Below are 16,907 nucleotides of genomic sequence, written 5' to 3'. Positions count from 1 at the left end.
AACAAGTAATGTGAAATTGTTTTCTGTCCCAGTTTGAAGTTAATATTGGAAATTTAAATCTATTGGACAGCTGGGCCTCCGTTTAAAACCTATTAAATTCAGCGTTCAAGCTGATGCTGGACAATGATAGATAAGCTCGTGATTTTCAAAAGCTTTCAAGCAGAAAGTTAGTTTTATGTCAGGCTGAGGGATCAATGAAACCCTTGAATTTCTCTCTGCATGCTCCTGCACTGTATATATGATTAATATTTTACTCTCCACAACTCTCTCCCTTTCTGGCATCCCGTCCTGAAGGTGCTGATTCTGGAGTACAGTTAACTGGTAGCTTCGTTCCACCAATGTAGCCACTTTGTTTGTGAGCTGAAAGAGTGAGTGTTAGAAGGCTGTTTAACCATGGTGAGAATCACGGCCAATCCCAATCTTGCTCTCAGCCAGCATCCACACGAGGGCATTTCCCAGCATAAGTACAATCAGTTGTGGTGCATGGTGAGATTGCTTAATATTGGGGATCAAACTCGGGAGCACCTGTTGTGAATGCAGTTAATATTTCTTAACGACTTTATGGTACAGTATTTTCAAACCTCAAAATACATTGAAATTTAAGCGCCTTGGGTCCTTTTAGTATGTTAAAGGTGCTATAGAAATGCAAGTTGTTGTTGTGATTGTGTTTTAATAATTCAAATTGAAAACTGCAAATTTTATAATTGCTATTGGATATCTGAGCATTCGCGAGGTGTTGGTTACGAACAATTATGAACAACGTTTAATGTTGGTGTTAAAGTTTTACAGACGCCTATCAGAAGAATTGTCTCAGAAGCGATGGGAGCGTATTTCAGTATCTCAGCTGATGCAGTCAACCAGTAAACCACAAGTAGGTATTAATGTGAAAAACCCTTCCTTGATTTATTGTGATCATTGAAAAAGTTAACTGCAGCTAAATGTATGAGACGTGATCTGCCTGCATCCACCACTAGTCTCGAATTCCCCTTAAGCACTGCACCCATAACCCATTTGTGCTACCTACTTCTTTGCACTTTTTATATGGCAGATTTTTTTTAAATGGAGGGATGGTTGTTGGGGTGAGTGGTGGTGGTCAGGAAGGAAAGGAAGTCCTAAGAATGGGGGAGGGAGGGGTTGTTTAATGAACTGGCGAGTGTTGATTGACATTGCACTTTTTGTGTCGATTATCAGGATGAAAGTATTCCCAGGTATAGCATAAATTTGTTCAGATGCAGTGTTTGAAACTCTGTACCCTGTTTCGATAGTGTGCCTTGGTTTCAACCTCAGATGACCTCTGCTTCAACAAGATTCATCCTTGTAGCCTCTTTTCAGTCAAATTGATAATTACAGATACTTCAGTTCCATGTAGTCACATCCATGAGGAACTGGGTCATTGCAATTAGAGCTCTTGCAACCAGAAGAGAAAGAACCTTTGTCCCATCTCTCTGGGCTAGCTTTGATCCACATTCCCAAAAGTGAGAAAACAGCATGCCACCTACTTTCCCACTGCACTCTCTTTGATTTTGAACTGTAGGGGTGTGGAGCATTGAAACTGGTGGAAAAGAACTACAAAACTATTATTAAAAAATAATTACTAGTATGGTATTAATGGTTAAAGACAATTTAAACAGCATAGCTGTTTGATATTCTATTAGGCTTGAGCAGTTAATAATGATTGCCAAAATGACCCAGTTAGATACATCAACTAGCAATCTGGTTGAAACTGCCCAATCTTATTTCAACTAAGGCCCTTAAAGCTGTAAGAGAGAGGACTTTTTAAGATTTTAGTAAGTACACACTTGACATTTATTCACATACATAATCAATTTATACCAAAATATTTGTTCATGGATAAATGTACATGTCTGTTTCATATATAAATTATTTATTATAATTGCAGTCAACCACATTTATTATCGATGTTTTAAAAGAATATTTAATGGTTCAGACCAATCAGTGCATGTCTGGGCACCACACTTTAGGAAGGATATGTTGGCCTTGGAGGGAGTGCAGCATAGGTTTACCAGAATGATACCCGGACTCCAAGGGTTAAATTACGGGGAGAGATTACACAAATTATGGTTGTATTCCCTAGACTTTAGACGGTTAAGGGATGATTTGATCAAAGTTTTTAAGATAGTAAGGGGAACAGATAGGGTAGATAGAGAGAAACTATTTCTGCTGGTTGGGGTGTCGAGGACTATGGGGCATAGTCTAAAAAGTAGAGCCAGACCTTTTAGGAGTGAAACATAGGAAAAAGGATGGAAGAAGTTTGGAACTCTCTTCCACAAACAGCAATTGATGCCAGAACATTTGTTCATTTTAAATCTGAGATTGATAGATTTTTGTTAACCAAAGGTTTCAAGAGATGTGGGGAAAAAGCGGGTTTATAGAGTTAGGTCACAGATCAGCCATGCTTTGGTTCTGTCGTCACGAAGGAAGCCACAAATAACCTTCCTGAAATACTAGGGGACCAAGGGTCTAGTGAGAAGGAAGAACTGAAGAAAATCCTTATTAGGCGGGAAATTGTGTTCGGGAAATTGATTGGATTGAAGGCCGATAAATCCCTGGGGCCTGATAGTCTGCATCCCAGAGTACTTGAGGAAGTGGCCCTAGAAATAGTGGATGCATTGGTGATCATTTTCCAACAGTCTATCGACTCTGGATCAGTTCCTATAGACTGGAGGGTAGCTAATGTAACACCACTTTTTAAGAAAGGAGGGAGAGAGAAAACGGGTAATTATAGACCGGTTAGCCTGACATCAGTAGTGGGGAAAATGTTGGAATCAGTTATTAAAGATGAAATAGCAGCGCATTTGGAAAGCAGTGACAGGATCGGTCCAAGTCAGCATGGATTTATGAAAGGGAAATAATGCTTGACAAATCTTCTAGAATTTTTTGAGGATGTAACTGGTAGAGTGGACAAGGGAGAATCAGTGGATGTGGTGTATTTGGACTTTCAAAAGGCTTTTGACAAGGTACCACACAAGAGATTGGTGTGCAAAATTAAAGCACATGGTATTGGGGGTAATGGGTATTGACGTGGATAGAGAACTGATTGGCAGATAGGAAGCAGAGAGTCGGGATAAATGGGTCCTTTTCAGAATGTCAGGCAGCGACTAGTGTGTGCCGCAGGGCTCAGTGCTGGGACCCCAGCTATTTACAATATACATTAATGATTTAGATGAAGGAATTGAGTGTAATAGCTCCAAGTTTGCAGATGACACTAAGCTGGGTGGCGGTGTGAGCTGTGAGGAGGACACTAAGAGGCTGCAGGGTGACTTGTACAGATTAGGTGAGTGGGCAAACGCATGGCAGATGCAGTATAATGTGGATAAATGTGAGGTTATCCAGTTTGGTGGCAAAAACAGAAAGGCAGAATATTATCTGAATGGCGGCAGATTAGGAAAAAGGGAGATGCAACGAGACCTGGGTGTCATGACACATCAGTCATTGAAAGTTGGCATGCAGGTAGAGCAGGCGGTGAAGAAGGCAAATGGTATGTTGGCCTTCATGGCTAGGGGATTTGAGTTTCGGAGCAGGGAGGTCTTACTGCAATTGTACAGGGCCTTAGTGAGGCCTCACCTGGAATATTGTGTGTAGTTTTGGTCTCCTAATCTGAGGAAGGACGTGTTTGCTATTGAGGGAGTGCAGCGAAGGTTCACCAGACTGATTCCCGGAATGGCAGGATTGACATATGAGGAGAGACTGGATCGACTAGGCCTGTATTCACTGAAGTTCAGAAGGATGAGAGGGGATCTCAGAGAAACATATAAAATTCTGACGGAACTGGATAGGTTAGATGCAGGAAGAATGTTCCCGATGTTGGGGAAGTCCAGAACCAGGGGACATAGTTTAAGGATAAGGGGTAAACCATTTAGGACTGAGATGAGGAGAAACTTCTTCACTCAGAGAGTTGTAAACCTGTGGAATTCCCTACCGCAGAGAGTTGTTGATGCCAGTTCATTGGATATGTTCAAGAGGGAGTTAGATATGGCCCTTACGGCTAACGGGATCAAGGGGTATGGAGAGAAAACAGGAAAGGAGTACTGAGGTGAATGATCAGCCATGATCTTATTGAATGGTAGTGCAGGCTCAAAGGGCCGAATGGCCTACTCCTGCACCTATTTTTCTCTGTTTCTATGATCTATTTGAATGGCAAAACAGGCTCGAGTGGCTAAATGCCCTACTCCTGTTCTATGTTTCTGTGTCCCGTGAGCAAATAGTTCTGATCACATTTACCCACCCTGTTCCCGTGTCCCTTTAACTCCTTTTCCTTCATTCGCCTATCCAATTTAATCTTGACTGTTGATATAATTTCTATCTCAACCACTAACCGTGGAATAGAATTCTGCAGCGTCACAACTCTGTGAAGACTTTGTGGTATTAAAGGCATGACGCTTCATTTTAGAAACAGAATACTGCATTGTGCATTACTTGGAATAATGGTTCTGTACTTATAAAACAGAATATCATCAGACTTAGTTTGAACATTGCTACAGGAAGTGGATATATACTTCAAAAGGGAAAATGTGCAGAGCCATAGGGAAAGAACAGAGAGTGGGACTAACTGATAACTCTTTCAGTGAACCAGCACAGACACAATGGGCCAAATGGCTGCCTCCTGTGCGAGAAACATAGAAACATAGAAAATGGGTGCAGGAGTAGGCCATTCGGCCCTTTGAGCCTGCACCGCCATTCAATGAGTTCATGGCTGAACATGCAACCTCAGTACCCCATTCCTGCTTTCTCGCCATACCCCTTGATCCCCCGAGTAGTAAGGACTATATCTAACTCCTTTTTGAATATATTTAGTGAATTGGCCTCAACAACTTTCTGTGGTAGAGAATTCCACAGGTTCACCACTCTCTGGGTGAAGAAGTTTCTCCTCATCTCAGTCCTAAATTGCTTACCCCTTATCCTTAGACTGTGACCTCTGGTTCTGACTTCCCCAACATTGGGAACATTCTTCCTGCATCTAACCTGTCTAAACCTGTGAGAATTTTAAACGTTTCTATGAGATCCCCTCTCATTCTTCTGAACTCCAGCGAATACAAGCCCAGTTGATCCAGTCTTTCTTGATATGTCAGTCCCGCCATCCCGGGAATCAGTCTGGTGAACCTTCGCTGCACTCCCTCAATAGCAAGAATGTCCTTCCTCAGATTAGGAGACCAAAACTGAACATAATACTCCAGGTGTGGCCTCACCAAGGCCCTGTACAACTGTAGCAATACCTCCCTGCCCCTGTACTCAAATCCCCTCGCTATGAAGGCCAACATGCCATTTGCTTTCTTAACCGCCTGCTGTACCTGCATGCCAACCTTCAATGACTGATGTACCATGACACCCAGGTCTCGTTGCACCTCCCCTTTTCCTAATCTGTCACCATTCAGATAATAGTCTGTCTCTCTGTTTTTAACCACCAAAGTGGATAACCTCCCATTTATCCACATTATACTTCATCTGCCATGCATTTGCCCACTCACCTAACCTATCCAAGTCACTCTGCAGCCTCATAGCATCCTCCTCGCAGCTCTCACTGCCACCAAACTTAGTGTCATCCGCAAATTTGGAGATACTACATTTAATCCCCTCGTCCAAATCATTAATGTACAATATAAACAGCTGGGTCCCAGCACAGAACCTTGCGGTACCCCACTAGTCACTGCCTGCCATTCTGAAAAGTACCCATTTACTCTTACTCTTTGCTTCCTGTCTGACAACCAGTTCTCAATCCATGTCAGCACACTACCCCCAATATCATGTGCTTTAACTTTGCACATTAATCTCTTGTGTGGGACCTTGTCGAAAGCCTTCTGAAAGTCCAAATATACCACATCAACTGGTTCTCCCTTGTCCACTCTACTGGAAACATACTCAAAAAATTCCAGAAGATTTGTCAAGCATGATTTTCCTTTCACAAATCCATGCTGACTTGGACCTATCATGTCACTTTCCAAATGCGCTGCTATGACATCCTTAATAATTGATTCCATCATTTTACCCACTACTGATGTCAGGCTGACCGGTCTATAATTCCCTGTTTTTTCTCTCCCTCCTTTTTTAAAAGTGGGTTTACATTGGCTACCCTCCACTCGATAGGAACTGATCCAGAGTCTATGGAATGTTGGAAAATGACTGTCAATGCATCCGCTATTTCCAAGGCCACCTCCTTAAGTATTCTGGGATGCAGTCCATCAGGCCCTGGGGATTTATCAGCCTTCAATCCCATCAATTTCCCCAACACAATTTCCCGACTAATAAGGATTTCCCTCAGTTCCTCCTCCTTACTAGACCCTCTGACCCCTTTTATATCCGGAAGGTTGTTTGTGAATACCGAACCAAAGTACTTGTTCAATTGGTCTGCCATTTCTTTGTTCCCCATTATGACTTCCCCTGATTCTGACTGCAGGGGACCTACGTTTGTCTTTACTAACCTTTTTCTCTTTACATATCTATAGAAACTTTTGCAGTCTGTCTTAATGTTACCTGCAAGCTTCCTCTCGTACTCTATTTACCCTGCCCTAATCAAACCCTTTGTCCTTCTCTGCTGAGTTGTAAATTTCTCCCAGTCCCCAGGTTCACTGCTATTTCTGGCCAATTTGTATGCCACTTCCTTGGCTTTAATACTATCCCTGATTTCCCTTGATAGCCACGGTTGAACCACCTTCCCTTTTTTATTTTTACTCCAGACAGGAAACTACAATTGTTGTAGTTCATCCATGCGGTCTCTAAATGTCTGCCATTGCCCATCCACTGTCAACCCCTTAAGTATCATTCGCCAACCTATCCGAGCCAATTCACGCCTCATACCTTCAAAGTTACCCTTCTTTAAGTTCTGGACAATGGGCTGTGAATTAACTGTTTCATTCTCCATCCTAATGTAGAATTCCACCATATTATGGTCACTCTGCCCCAAGGGGCCTCGCACAACAAGATTACTAATTAATCCTCTCTCATTAGACAGCACCCAGTCTAAGATGGCCTCCCCCCGAGTTGGTTCCTCGACATATTGGTCTAGAAAACCATCCCTTATGCATTCCAGGAAATCCTCCTCCACCGTATTGCTTCCAGTTTGGTTAGCCCAATCTATATGCATATTAAAGTCACCCATGATAACTGCTGCACCTTTATTGCATGCACCCCTAATTTCCTGTTTGATGCCCTCCCCAACATCACTACTACTGTTTGGAGGTCTGTACAAAACTCCCACTAACGTTTTTTGCTCTTTGGTGTTCTGCAGCTCTACCCATATAAATTCCACATCATTCAAGCAAATGTCCTTCCTAACTATTGCATTAATCTCCTCTTTAACCAGCAATGCTACCCCACCTCCTTTTCCTTTTATTCTATCCTTCCTGAATGTTGAATACCCCTGGATGTTGAGTTCCCAGCCCTGATCATCCTGGAGCCACGTCTCCGTAATCCCAATCACATCATATCCGTTAACATCTATTTGCACAGTTAATTCATTCACCTTATTACGGACACTCCTTGCATTAAGACACAAAGCCTTCAGGCTTGTTTTTTAAACACCCTTTGTCCTTTTAGAATTATGATGTAGTGTGGCCCTTTTTGTTTCTTGCCTTTGTTTACTCAGCCTTCCACTGTTGCTTTTTACCTTTCTACCATCTGTTTCTGACTCCATATTACTTCGCCCTATCTCGCTGCATAGGTTCCCATCCCCCTGCCATATTAGTTTAAACACTCCCGAACTGCATTAACAAATGTTACCCCTAGGACATCAGTTCCAGTCCTGCCCAAGTGCAGACCGTCCCTTTTGTACAGGTCCCACTTCCCCCAGAACTGGTTCCAATGTCCCAGGAATTTGAATCCCTCCCTCTTGCACCACTGCTCAAGCTACGTATTTATTCTAACTATCCTGCTCCCTCTACTCTGATTAGCACGGGGCACTGGTTGCAATCCAAAGATTACTACCTTTGAGGTCCTACTTTTTAATTTAACTCCTAGCTCCCTAAATTCAGCTTGTAGGACCTCTTCCCGCTTCTTACCTATATCGTTGGTACCTACATGTACCACGACAACTGGCTGTTCACCCTCCCTCTCCAGAATGCTGTATGATTTTATTCCATGGAGTTGTAGAGATATGGTTTTACTGTGTAATTTCTCACTCAGAATGAGTTCTTAATTTCAATTATGCCAGTGAAGGAAAATGCAAAGCATAGGTTTTGTACTTCCTTCAGGCAGGAAGAATCACCTAGAGTCATTGTCACAAAAGCAATGTTGCTGGAGGTTGAGCAGGTTGCTTGACATCCGTCCCAGTCAAGGAATGGAATGTAGCAGAGGGAAAGGTGATTACATTTTAAAAAGGAACAAAAAAGACAAAACAGCCAGACTCAGATCTCAACTGCTGTTCGTAAAAATAACTAACTTCCCTTCGAAGTTCATTTCCTGTGGGAGCTTTTAACAATCACATGTAGTAGGAAGTATTTGCATTTGCAAGAGAACAAAAACTTTGAATAGAAAATGTATTGGTGTGAAATGAATAAGAGTTTCCTATTTTTACAGGCAGGAAGAGTGAGGGCTGCAGGAATTGTGGGTATTGAAAGGAAGCTGGAGGAAAAACGAAAGGAGACCGACAAAAACATCTCTGAAGTAAGTCATTCTAAATGTTCAAGGCCAGCCATCTGTCTGGATCCGCTGAGACCATTTCCTGTGAAAGGCTGGTGTGAGTGCTGTGTTGAAACAGATCTCCCTGAGAGTGTTTCACCCTGAAAAGCCAGGTTAGATAGTTAGTATTTAGGAAGGAAATGTCATTTATACGAGTACACTTTTCTTTAATGTTTGCACTTTGTTTTATGCATATTATGAAAGTGTAAACCTAGGATAAATTTGTTGCAAACTTAGTTTGTGCTTCCCTGATTTGGACATTATATTAGACTATAGTACAGAGCTGAAGACAAGTCAAATTAAGATACAGTTTCTGTCCCAAAGACATAGTAATTGGTGTATTTCCTTGTTCCGATGTCTCCACGTGACACTAAGGCTACTAGCAACAAGACATGATATTATGCATTCATAAGAAGGTACTTGCTGCACCATATAGGTTGACTTTAAGGAATTATAAAGGTTTGAAAAGATTGTTCTTAAAAAAAACGTTTTATGGAAAGAAATGTAATTTCTGGTTTATCACCATCCATACTACAGAACTTAGCACAAACACTATCTATCAACTAAGGTGATTCTCCAAATATTAAGGCTACAGGTGAATCTGAGGCTCCAAACAGAATGGTAAAATGGCCTTTGAGTGTCAGAGCACTAATGGTAACTACTAAAGAGTGAGTTGTTCCCAATCTGCACCAAATGAAAGCCGTGATATTTCCCCGGAGAGGAGAGGAGAGGAGAGGAGTGAAAGTCTCAAGGAGGGGTCAAGCCTACTGGTACCTACCAACTCCTAGCCGGTGACTACAATGATCACTGAGAGCAGGCTAAATTTCTGCCCTTTAAGTGGCAGACCTCTGATGGCCAAGTGGATCTGAAAATTGAAAATAACTTGCATTGAAAGATAACTCTATAAAAGAAAAATTGGACTTGCTGAAGAGTGAATTTAATTTTTTTTGTATATTAAAAGATGCCAAAATCTTTAAGACGTGTGACAGAAGTTGTAGAAACCATTACATTCAGTCATAATTGTAGGTCTTACAGAAAAGGAATTGAGTGCTATACATTTATAATTTATTTTAACAAATTGTATTTACCATACACAGGTAATGTAACATCTGTTCTTATTTTCATGATTGAAGAGTCAGTTAATCTTAACATTCAGTGCTTGGGTTACACACGCCTGCAGAGAAAAAGGCAGATTACAATGCAGACTATACACTGTCACATTAAAAGCTTAATCCATATTTCTGTAATTTTAATTTGAACAAAAGGAAATCTGGTTTTTAACCTTCACTGGAAATGTTTTGGTTCTTTTTTGGGTGGTTTTAAAGTGCTATAAACTCATTACTTCTTTCAGGAGTGTATATAATTCATGCAATGCTGAAACCATAATGAGGTTGAATTCAGAAAAAGAAATCAACAAATATCTCTCTATATATTGGGCTAAAGTACCATGTAATCTCTCTTTCCCCCTCGCACCCCTTAACAAAACCAAAACAAGCAAAACTTCATGACAAAAAAATAATGTTTTCTGAATTTTTTTTAAGTCCTTTGGATATGGCAAACTATTTTGATTTTACGGATGAATTATATCATATTTAGTGACCCCAGGTTCTAGTAAAGGTTTCCTGCCAGCGCTGTTTGTCCCTGATAAGAATCCTGCAGTTCAATTCTGTTTATCACAGGAAGTTCCTGTTAGGTGTGTGCCCATTCCCTTTTGTTCCCAGAGTCTCTCTGAACAATTCCAGCATTGGAGAAACAATGCTACGTAGACTATTCTACTGGATGTTTTTTTTTTAAAGTAGTCCTGGAACTTTCCACAAGGCATTCAGCTTATCATCCCGAAGAATTTTTAGTATTTATTTGCATTACTTTTAATCAGAATATGTTTATATTCGAGAGCGCAATATAGATTCAGAATTGGGCCTATTTAGTCACACCACTTAAAAATAGAGAACCTTATGGCTAGTGACTGTAGGTATATATTTTTAAAATATTACTGTGATATTGAAATACTTGGAGTGTTAGCCGTGGCTCAGTGGGTAGCACTCACCTCTTGAGTCAGAAGGTTGTGGGTTCTAGTCCCACTGCAGAGACTTGAACGAGAAAATCTAGACTGACACTCCCAGTGCAGTGCTGAGGGAGTGCTGCATTGTCGAAGGTGCCTTTTTTCGGATGAGACGTTAAACCGAGGCCCCGTCTGCTCACAGGTCGACGTAAAAGATATCATGGCACTTTTTCAAAGAAGAGCAGGGGAGTGATGGTAATGGTGAACCTCCTTCTTGAGCCACTGCAGTCCATGTAGAAATTTGGTACAATTGAGTTGATTGCTAGGTCATCTCAGGGCAGTTAAGAGTCAACCACATTGCTGTGGGTCTGGAGTCACATTTAGGCCAGACTGGGTAAGGATGGCAGATCTCCTTCCCTAAAGGACATTAGGGAACCAGATGGGTTTTACAACAATGGTCACCTTTACTTTATTATTTAATTAACTGAATTTAAATTCCTTAGCTAGCATGGCAAGATTTGAACTCATGTCTCTGGATCATTAGTCCAGGCCCTTGGATTACTAGTCCAGTAACATAACCACTATACTACCGTACCCATTATAAGGATTCTTAACCCTTCTAAGCATGCCATAACTCTCAGGTAATCTGGTCAGTCATTTTGAACCCCCTGCTTCCCAGAAGTCCATTAATTGATTGATTGGCTCCATTATACATGTTGCTACATTGAAATTTACGTTGTAAAAATATTCCAACAATGTTTACTCTGTCAGAAATAGAAGATTCTAATAGATTTGTAGGAAAGCTGTTGCTGAGATCTTGAACTCAAGGCTGACCCTGGCCTGCAAGTTGAGGGTAAGAAATTAATATTTCAGAAATTGGAATCATGAGGTTTAATTCTAATCCTTTACTTCTGGGTTAAGAACATAAGAACATAAGAATTAGGAACAGGAGTAGGCCATCTAGCCCCTCGAGCCTGTTCCGCCATTCAATAAGATCATGGCTGATCTGGCCATGGACTCAGCTCCACTTACCCGCCCGCTCCCCATAACCCTTAATTCCCTTATTGGTTAAAAATCTATCTATCTGTGATTTGAATACATTCAATGAGCTAGCCTCAACTGCTTCCTTGGGCAGAGAATTCCACAGATTCACAACCCTCTGGGAGAAGAAATTCCTCCTCAACTCGGTTTTAAATTGGCTCCCCCGTATTTTGAGGCTGTGCCCTCTAGTTCTAGTCTCCCCAACCAGTGGAAACAACCTCTCTGCCTCTATCTTGTCTATCCCTTTCATGATTTTAAATGTTTCTGTAAGATCACCCCTCATCCTTCTGAACTCCAACGAGTAAAGACCCAGTCTACTCAATCTATCATCATAAGGTAACCCCCTCATCTCCGGAATCAGCCTAGTGAATCGTCTCTGTACCCCCTCCAAGGCTAGTATATCCTTCCTTAAGTAAGTTGACCAAAACTGCACTCAGTACTCCAGGTGCAGCCTCACCAATATCCTATACAGTTGCAGCAGGACCTCCCTGCTTTTGTACTCCATCCCTCGCGCAATGAAGGCCAACATTCCATTCGCCTTCCTGATTACCTGCTGCACCTGCAAACTGACTTTTTGGGATTACTCAAAAGAGTTTCACGCACAAGGACCCCCAGGTCCCTCTGCACCGCAGCATGTTGTAATTTCTCCCCATTCAAATAATATTCCCTATTACTGTTTTTTTTTTTCCCAAGGTGAATAACCTCACACTTTCTGACATTGTATTCCATCTGCCAAACCTTAGCCCATTCGCTTAACCTATCTAAATCTCTTTGCAGCCTCTCTGTGTCCTCTACACAACCCGCTTTCCCACTGTTCTGTGTCATCTGCAAATTTTGTTACACTACACTCCTTCCCCTCTTCCAGGTCATCTATGTATATTGTAAACAGTTGTGGTCCCAGCACCGATCCCTGTGTCACACCGCTAACCAACGATTTCCAACCCGAAAAGGACCCATTTATCCCGACTCTCTGCTTTCTGTTAGCCAGCCAATTCTCGATCCATGCTAATACATTTCCTCTGACTCCGCGTACCTTTATCTTCTGCAGTAACCTTTTGTGTGGCACCTTATCGAATACCTTTTGGAAATCTAAATACACCACATCCATCGGTACACCTCTATCCACCATGCTCGTTATATCCTCAAAGAATTCCAGTAAATTAGTTAATTCCAGTAGATCAGTATGGTGTGGCTGCACAGCCTCTCTAAAGCTGCAACGGATGTTCCCACTATACATTTGATCCTGATGTGCTCGGGGACTGTACCCAATTCGGAAGCTAGTCATGTTCGTGAATTTGTAGTATTTGTACTTCTAAGTAAGTTAAAACTGGGCTGGTTTTTATTTTTTGAAAATAGATGAAATTCCACCCACTGTCACTGTGAGTGCTGGAAACACAAATAGTTCACAACGAATCATAATTAATGACATTGTGGGGTTTTTTGTGATTTTTCAAGGTAAGCGATGGGGATTAATACTGTTTATGTAATGAGTCATATGGAGTCAGGTCGTTGATCAGCCATGATCTAATTGAACAGCGAAACATACTCAAGGGACTAAATGGCCTACTCCTGTTCCTATGTTCCAATAATGATTGCTGATAAGCACTTCAGAAACTGACTCGGAGGGGTTACTGAATCCAACTTTGAGAAAGGTGACCTAAGATTAGCGAGTAGAAGTTGCTAACCCAGAATGCTTTAGATTCAACTGCGCATTAATTCAGCTCTTTTCATTGCCATTTTGGTAATATTGCCGCCTTTAGGTTTTTCCACCTGAGGCTCCAGGGGAGCAGTGAGCCCACAGCCTGCGAAAGCTACTCTCTCTCCCCCATGTTACTTTTGCACATACCATTGGTGATTATGGGCCTCGTGCAAAGGCCAGTGGAAAAAAGGCTCTTGTTTTCCTTGCCTCTGACTTCCATTATTATAACACAATAAAAATCAATTCCCTTGCACCATTAGGATCACAGAAGTTGGTTGTTTATTTTTCACGGTGCCACCGGCTATACTGTGCTATCTATGTGAGAAGTAAAAGATGAGGCTTCTCTCGTGTTATTTCATTAGTTCAGTGTATGATTACCTGCAGTCCAAAAGAAAGTTTCGGGCAACGCTACCACCATGCAAGTTTTAAAATGTATATTAATTTGTAAAGTGAGAGAGGCAAAATTATCTAACAATCAGAGAAGAAAGATCTTTTCCAAGCCAAGACTTTGTGGGTGGAGGGGATGGAATTTTGGACTTCTGCCCAAAGCCAGTGAGCCGGCTGCACCGCCCACTCAAAATGGGCATCAGGAGGCCCGAACCATTTTCAGGTTCAGACCTCAGTTGAATGCTGCAAGCACCAAATGGGTGTCCCGCTGCAGCTCACCGGGTTTGGGATGGCTGGAAATCTGCCAGCTCCATGCTGAGCCAGTTGGTGGGTTGAGTCGCGATATTCCAGGCCCAACAAAGCTCTTTCGAAAAATTTATTGCGTAGTCCTTTTAAGGCCACTTACAGCCTGGCACAAATGGGCGGACGGCTGTTGAAGTCACTGTGACGTTGTTCCTTGCTTTTATAGTTTGTGCCCTGCAAGCCTCCTTCGGCAATCATGGGTGAGAACAGTTGGTATTTCTAGAGTACAGTTGAAATATTTTTATGATTGACATTCATGGATAGAGAAGCCAAATAGAGATGTCCAGCATAAACCACAAGATCAATCTTATAGTGTCAGTGGGTAGCACACTCTCCTCCAAGTCAGAAGGTTGTGGGTTCAAACCACACTCCAGAGACTTCAGCACATAATCTAGGCTGACATTTCAGTGCAATACTGAAGGAGTGCTGCACTGTTAGAAGTGCTGAATTTCAGATGGCGCATTAAACCAAGGCCCTGTCTACCCTCTCCGGTCGATATAAAAGATCCCATGGTACTATTTGAAGAAGAGCATTGGCCTACTTTAAGTTTCCTGGCCAACATGTATCCCGCAACCAACATCACTAAAATAGATTATATGGCAATTTTTCTCATTGCTGTTTGTGGAACCTGTAAATTGGCTGCTGCATTTTCCTACATTACAGCAGTTATGACACTTCAAAAGTACTTCCTTGGATGTAAAGCCTCTCAAGTAGCAGTAATAGAGACAGTGATACCTTGGGGATAATTCCACCTGAAACCTGTTAGAATAAGCTCATTGTTGCTGTGGAAAGATGTAGATAGTTGTTTTTTCAGATTCCAAATGGGATCTGATGTTTGCTAATACAATTGATATCAGCTGTCTCTATTCAAAAACTTCATACTTACAAACTTTACTTTTCATTAGTGCCAAACTTCCTTTTGCATTGAAGGTGCATATGTTTATTTTTGTAATATAATTGTGAATATTAGTTCTTCGGTCCATAGTAGCTCCAATTGTTCTTCCTGTTGAGGAAGCATAATGAAAAACACAGTTTGTGTTGTGCCCTTGTTTTTGCTTACTGGGTGTTTAATGTAGAACAAAAATACATTTATGGAGAAAATTTCAAAATGTATTTGAAAATGTCCATTTTTTTCCTTTAAATCTAAATTATTCACTATTTGATTATGCAGCCTTACATAGAATTACATAGAAGATAAAGCACAGAAAAGGCCATTCGGCCCAACCAGGCCATGCTGGTGTTTCTACTCCTCTATTCCTTTCTTCCTCATATACTTATCTGAGTTCCCCATAAATGCATCTATACTATTCGCCTCAACTACTCCCTGTGGTAGTGAGTTCGACATTCTCACCACACTCTGCGTAAAAAAGCTTCATCTGAATTCCTTATTTGATTTCTTGGTGACTATCTTATATTGATATTCACCTTATATTTTATAATTTTGTTTTTTTGTGCTAAGTTTGAAAACTTTGAAAAGTTTGGTATGCAAGTATGCTGCAAAAATCACCAATCAAGCATATAAAAAGTAATTTTAGTCTCAACATCTCCCCATTTTTGATACGATGAGGTGGAAAGCAGATGTTTGCCCTGCTTCCAAATTTCACTAAATTCCTGCAATTTAGGAACTGACAAATGATGCCATAAACACAAGATCACACGATACTTACAGATGGGGAAGGTCATTTGGCCCCTTTTAGTTCATCCATCCAGAACAACTCTACACTTCCCCCATTATCGTATCTAGTTGTTTCTCAATTGATTCCAAGGTGTTTGGCACCATCACTGCCCAGATATCCATTTCAAGTATTGATCATTCTCTGTGTGAAGAGCCTCCTAATATCAGTTATAAAATTACCCGTTGCTAGTTTAAACCTGTGCCCTATTGTCCTACTCTCACCATTTCATTTAAAGTCGAATTCCAAATTATCCTTTACCATGCCACTTATTATCTTGTATCCCTCGATACCCGAGAATGCCTTTTTTTCCAGCCCGTAAAGCCCATGTCTCTCCAGTCTCTTTTCATAACTCAGACCCTTAATGCTGGGATCAGCCTTGTGGCTTTTCTCTGCACTTTCCAGCATTTCAATATTTCCCTTGTTTCTCAGCAACTGGAACTGGTCACAATACTCATGGTGCGGCCTGACCTGAGCACTGTAGAGTTCTGACTTGTATTCTCGTGTTTTGGCTATCTAATTCAACATTCTATTGGCTCAGTATTAGCATTTTATTTTCAGGTGTGTGTCTTTTAACTTTTGTACACTTAATTGTGACAAAAATAATGATTATTGCTGTATGCAGCATTGTAATTGTAAGCCTAATTTTTCCTCTTTGGTTTTCAGGCCTTTGAAGACCTCAGTAAACTAATGAAAAAGGTAAGCTTACACCAGCTCTTCCTAATCAGCTTATAATGATATTGTACGTTACCTGCGATGATTTAAATAACTGGTATTTAACTTTGATAAGCTAATAAGTGGTTCCTTCATATTTAATGAAAGCAAAGTGCACATTCATTAATAATGGATACCGTATACAAATGGAAATTTATTATTGTACCTCTGTGAGAAAACAAATATTTCACTTCAATTTTAGAGCATGTACTGAAGTAACCATCCTGTCGAAAAGCAGAAACCTCCCTCAACAAATACTGTGAAATATTTCTAAATTTCTGCAACTATTCTTGCAATTCTCTCAGCTGTGCAGCAGGCATGGGCAGTGGCTCCGACCTAGAGATTATCTTCATCGCCTTCCTTTCTCATGATGAGTGCAGAGGACACTACAAGGCTCACACTGCCATTGCACTCTCCCTGCTTTTCTTACCTTTATCACCGTTGCATTCAGTTTTAG

General features: G+C 41.2%; 1 protein-coding gene across 1 annotated transcript in view; it reads left to right on the top strand.

The window, feature by feature from the left end:
* The window catches only part of vps36 (vacuolar protein sorting 36 homolog), a 73,111-nt gene that overhangs the window by 23,922 nt on the left and 32,282 nt on the right, over positions 1–16,907 (top strand). The window contains exons 5-7 of the mRNA XM_070892393.1: positions 782–871; positions 8,530–8,616; positions 16,403–16,435. Of these exons, the coding sequence (XP_070748494.1) occupies positions 782–871; positions 8,530–8,616; positions 16,403–16,435 (210 nt within the window). The remainder of the gene's footprint in view (positions 1–781; positions 872–8,529; positions 8,617–16,402; positions 16,436–16,907) is intronic.

This window comes from Pristiophorus japonicus, chromosome 10, assembly GCF_044704955.1.
Source record: "Pristiophorus japonicus isolate sPriJap1 chromosome 10, sPriJap1.hap1, whole genome shotgun sequence".
In the NCBI taxonomy this organism is placed as follows: domain Eukaryota; kingdom Metazoa; phylum Chordata; class Chondrichthyes; family Pristiophoridae; genus Pristiophorus; species Pristiophorus japonicus.
The sequence above is the reverse complement of the archived record's forward strand: the minus strand, read 5'-3'. Positions and strand labels throughout refer to the sequence as shown.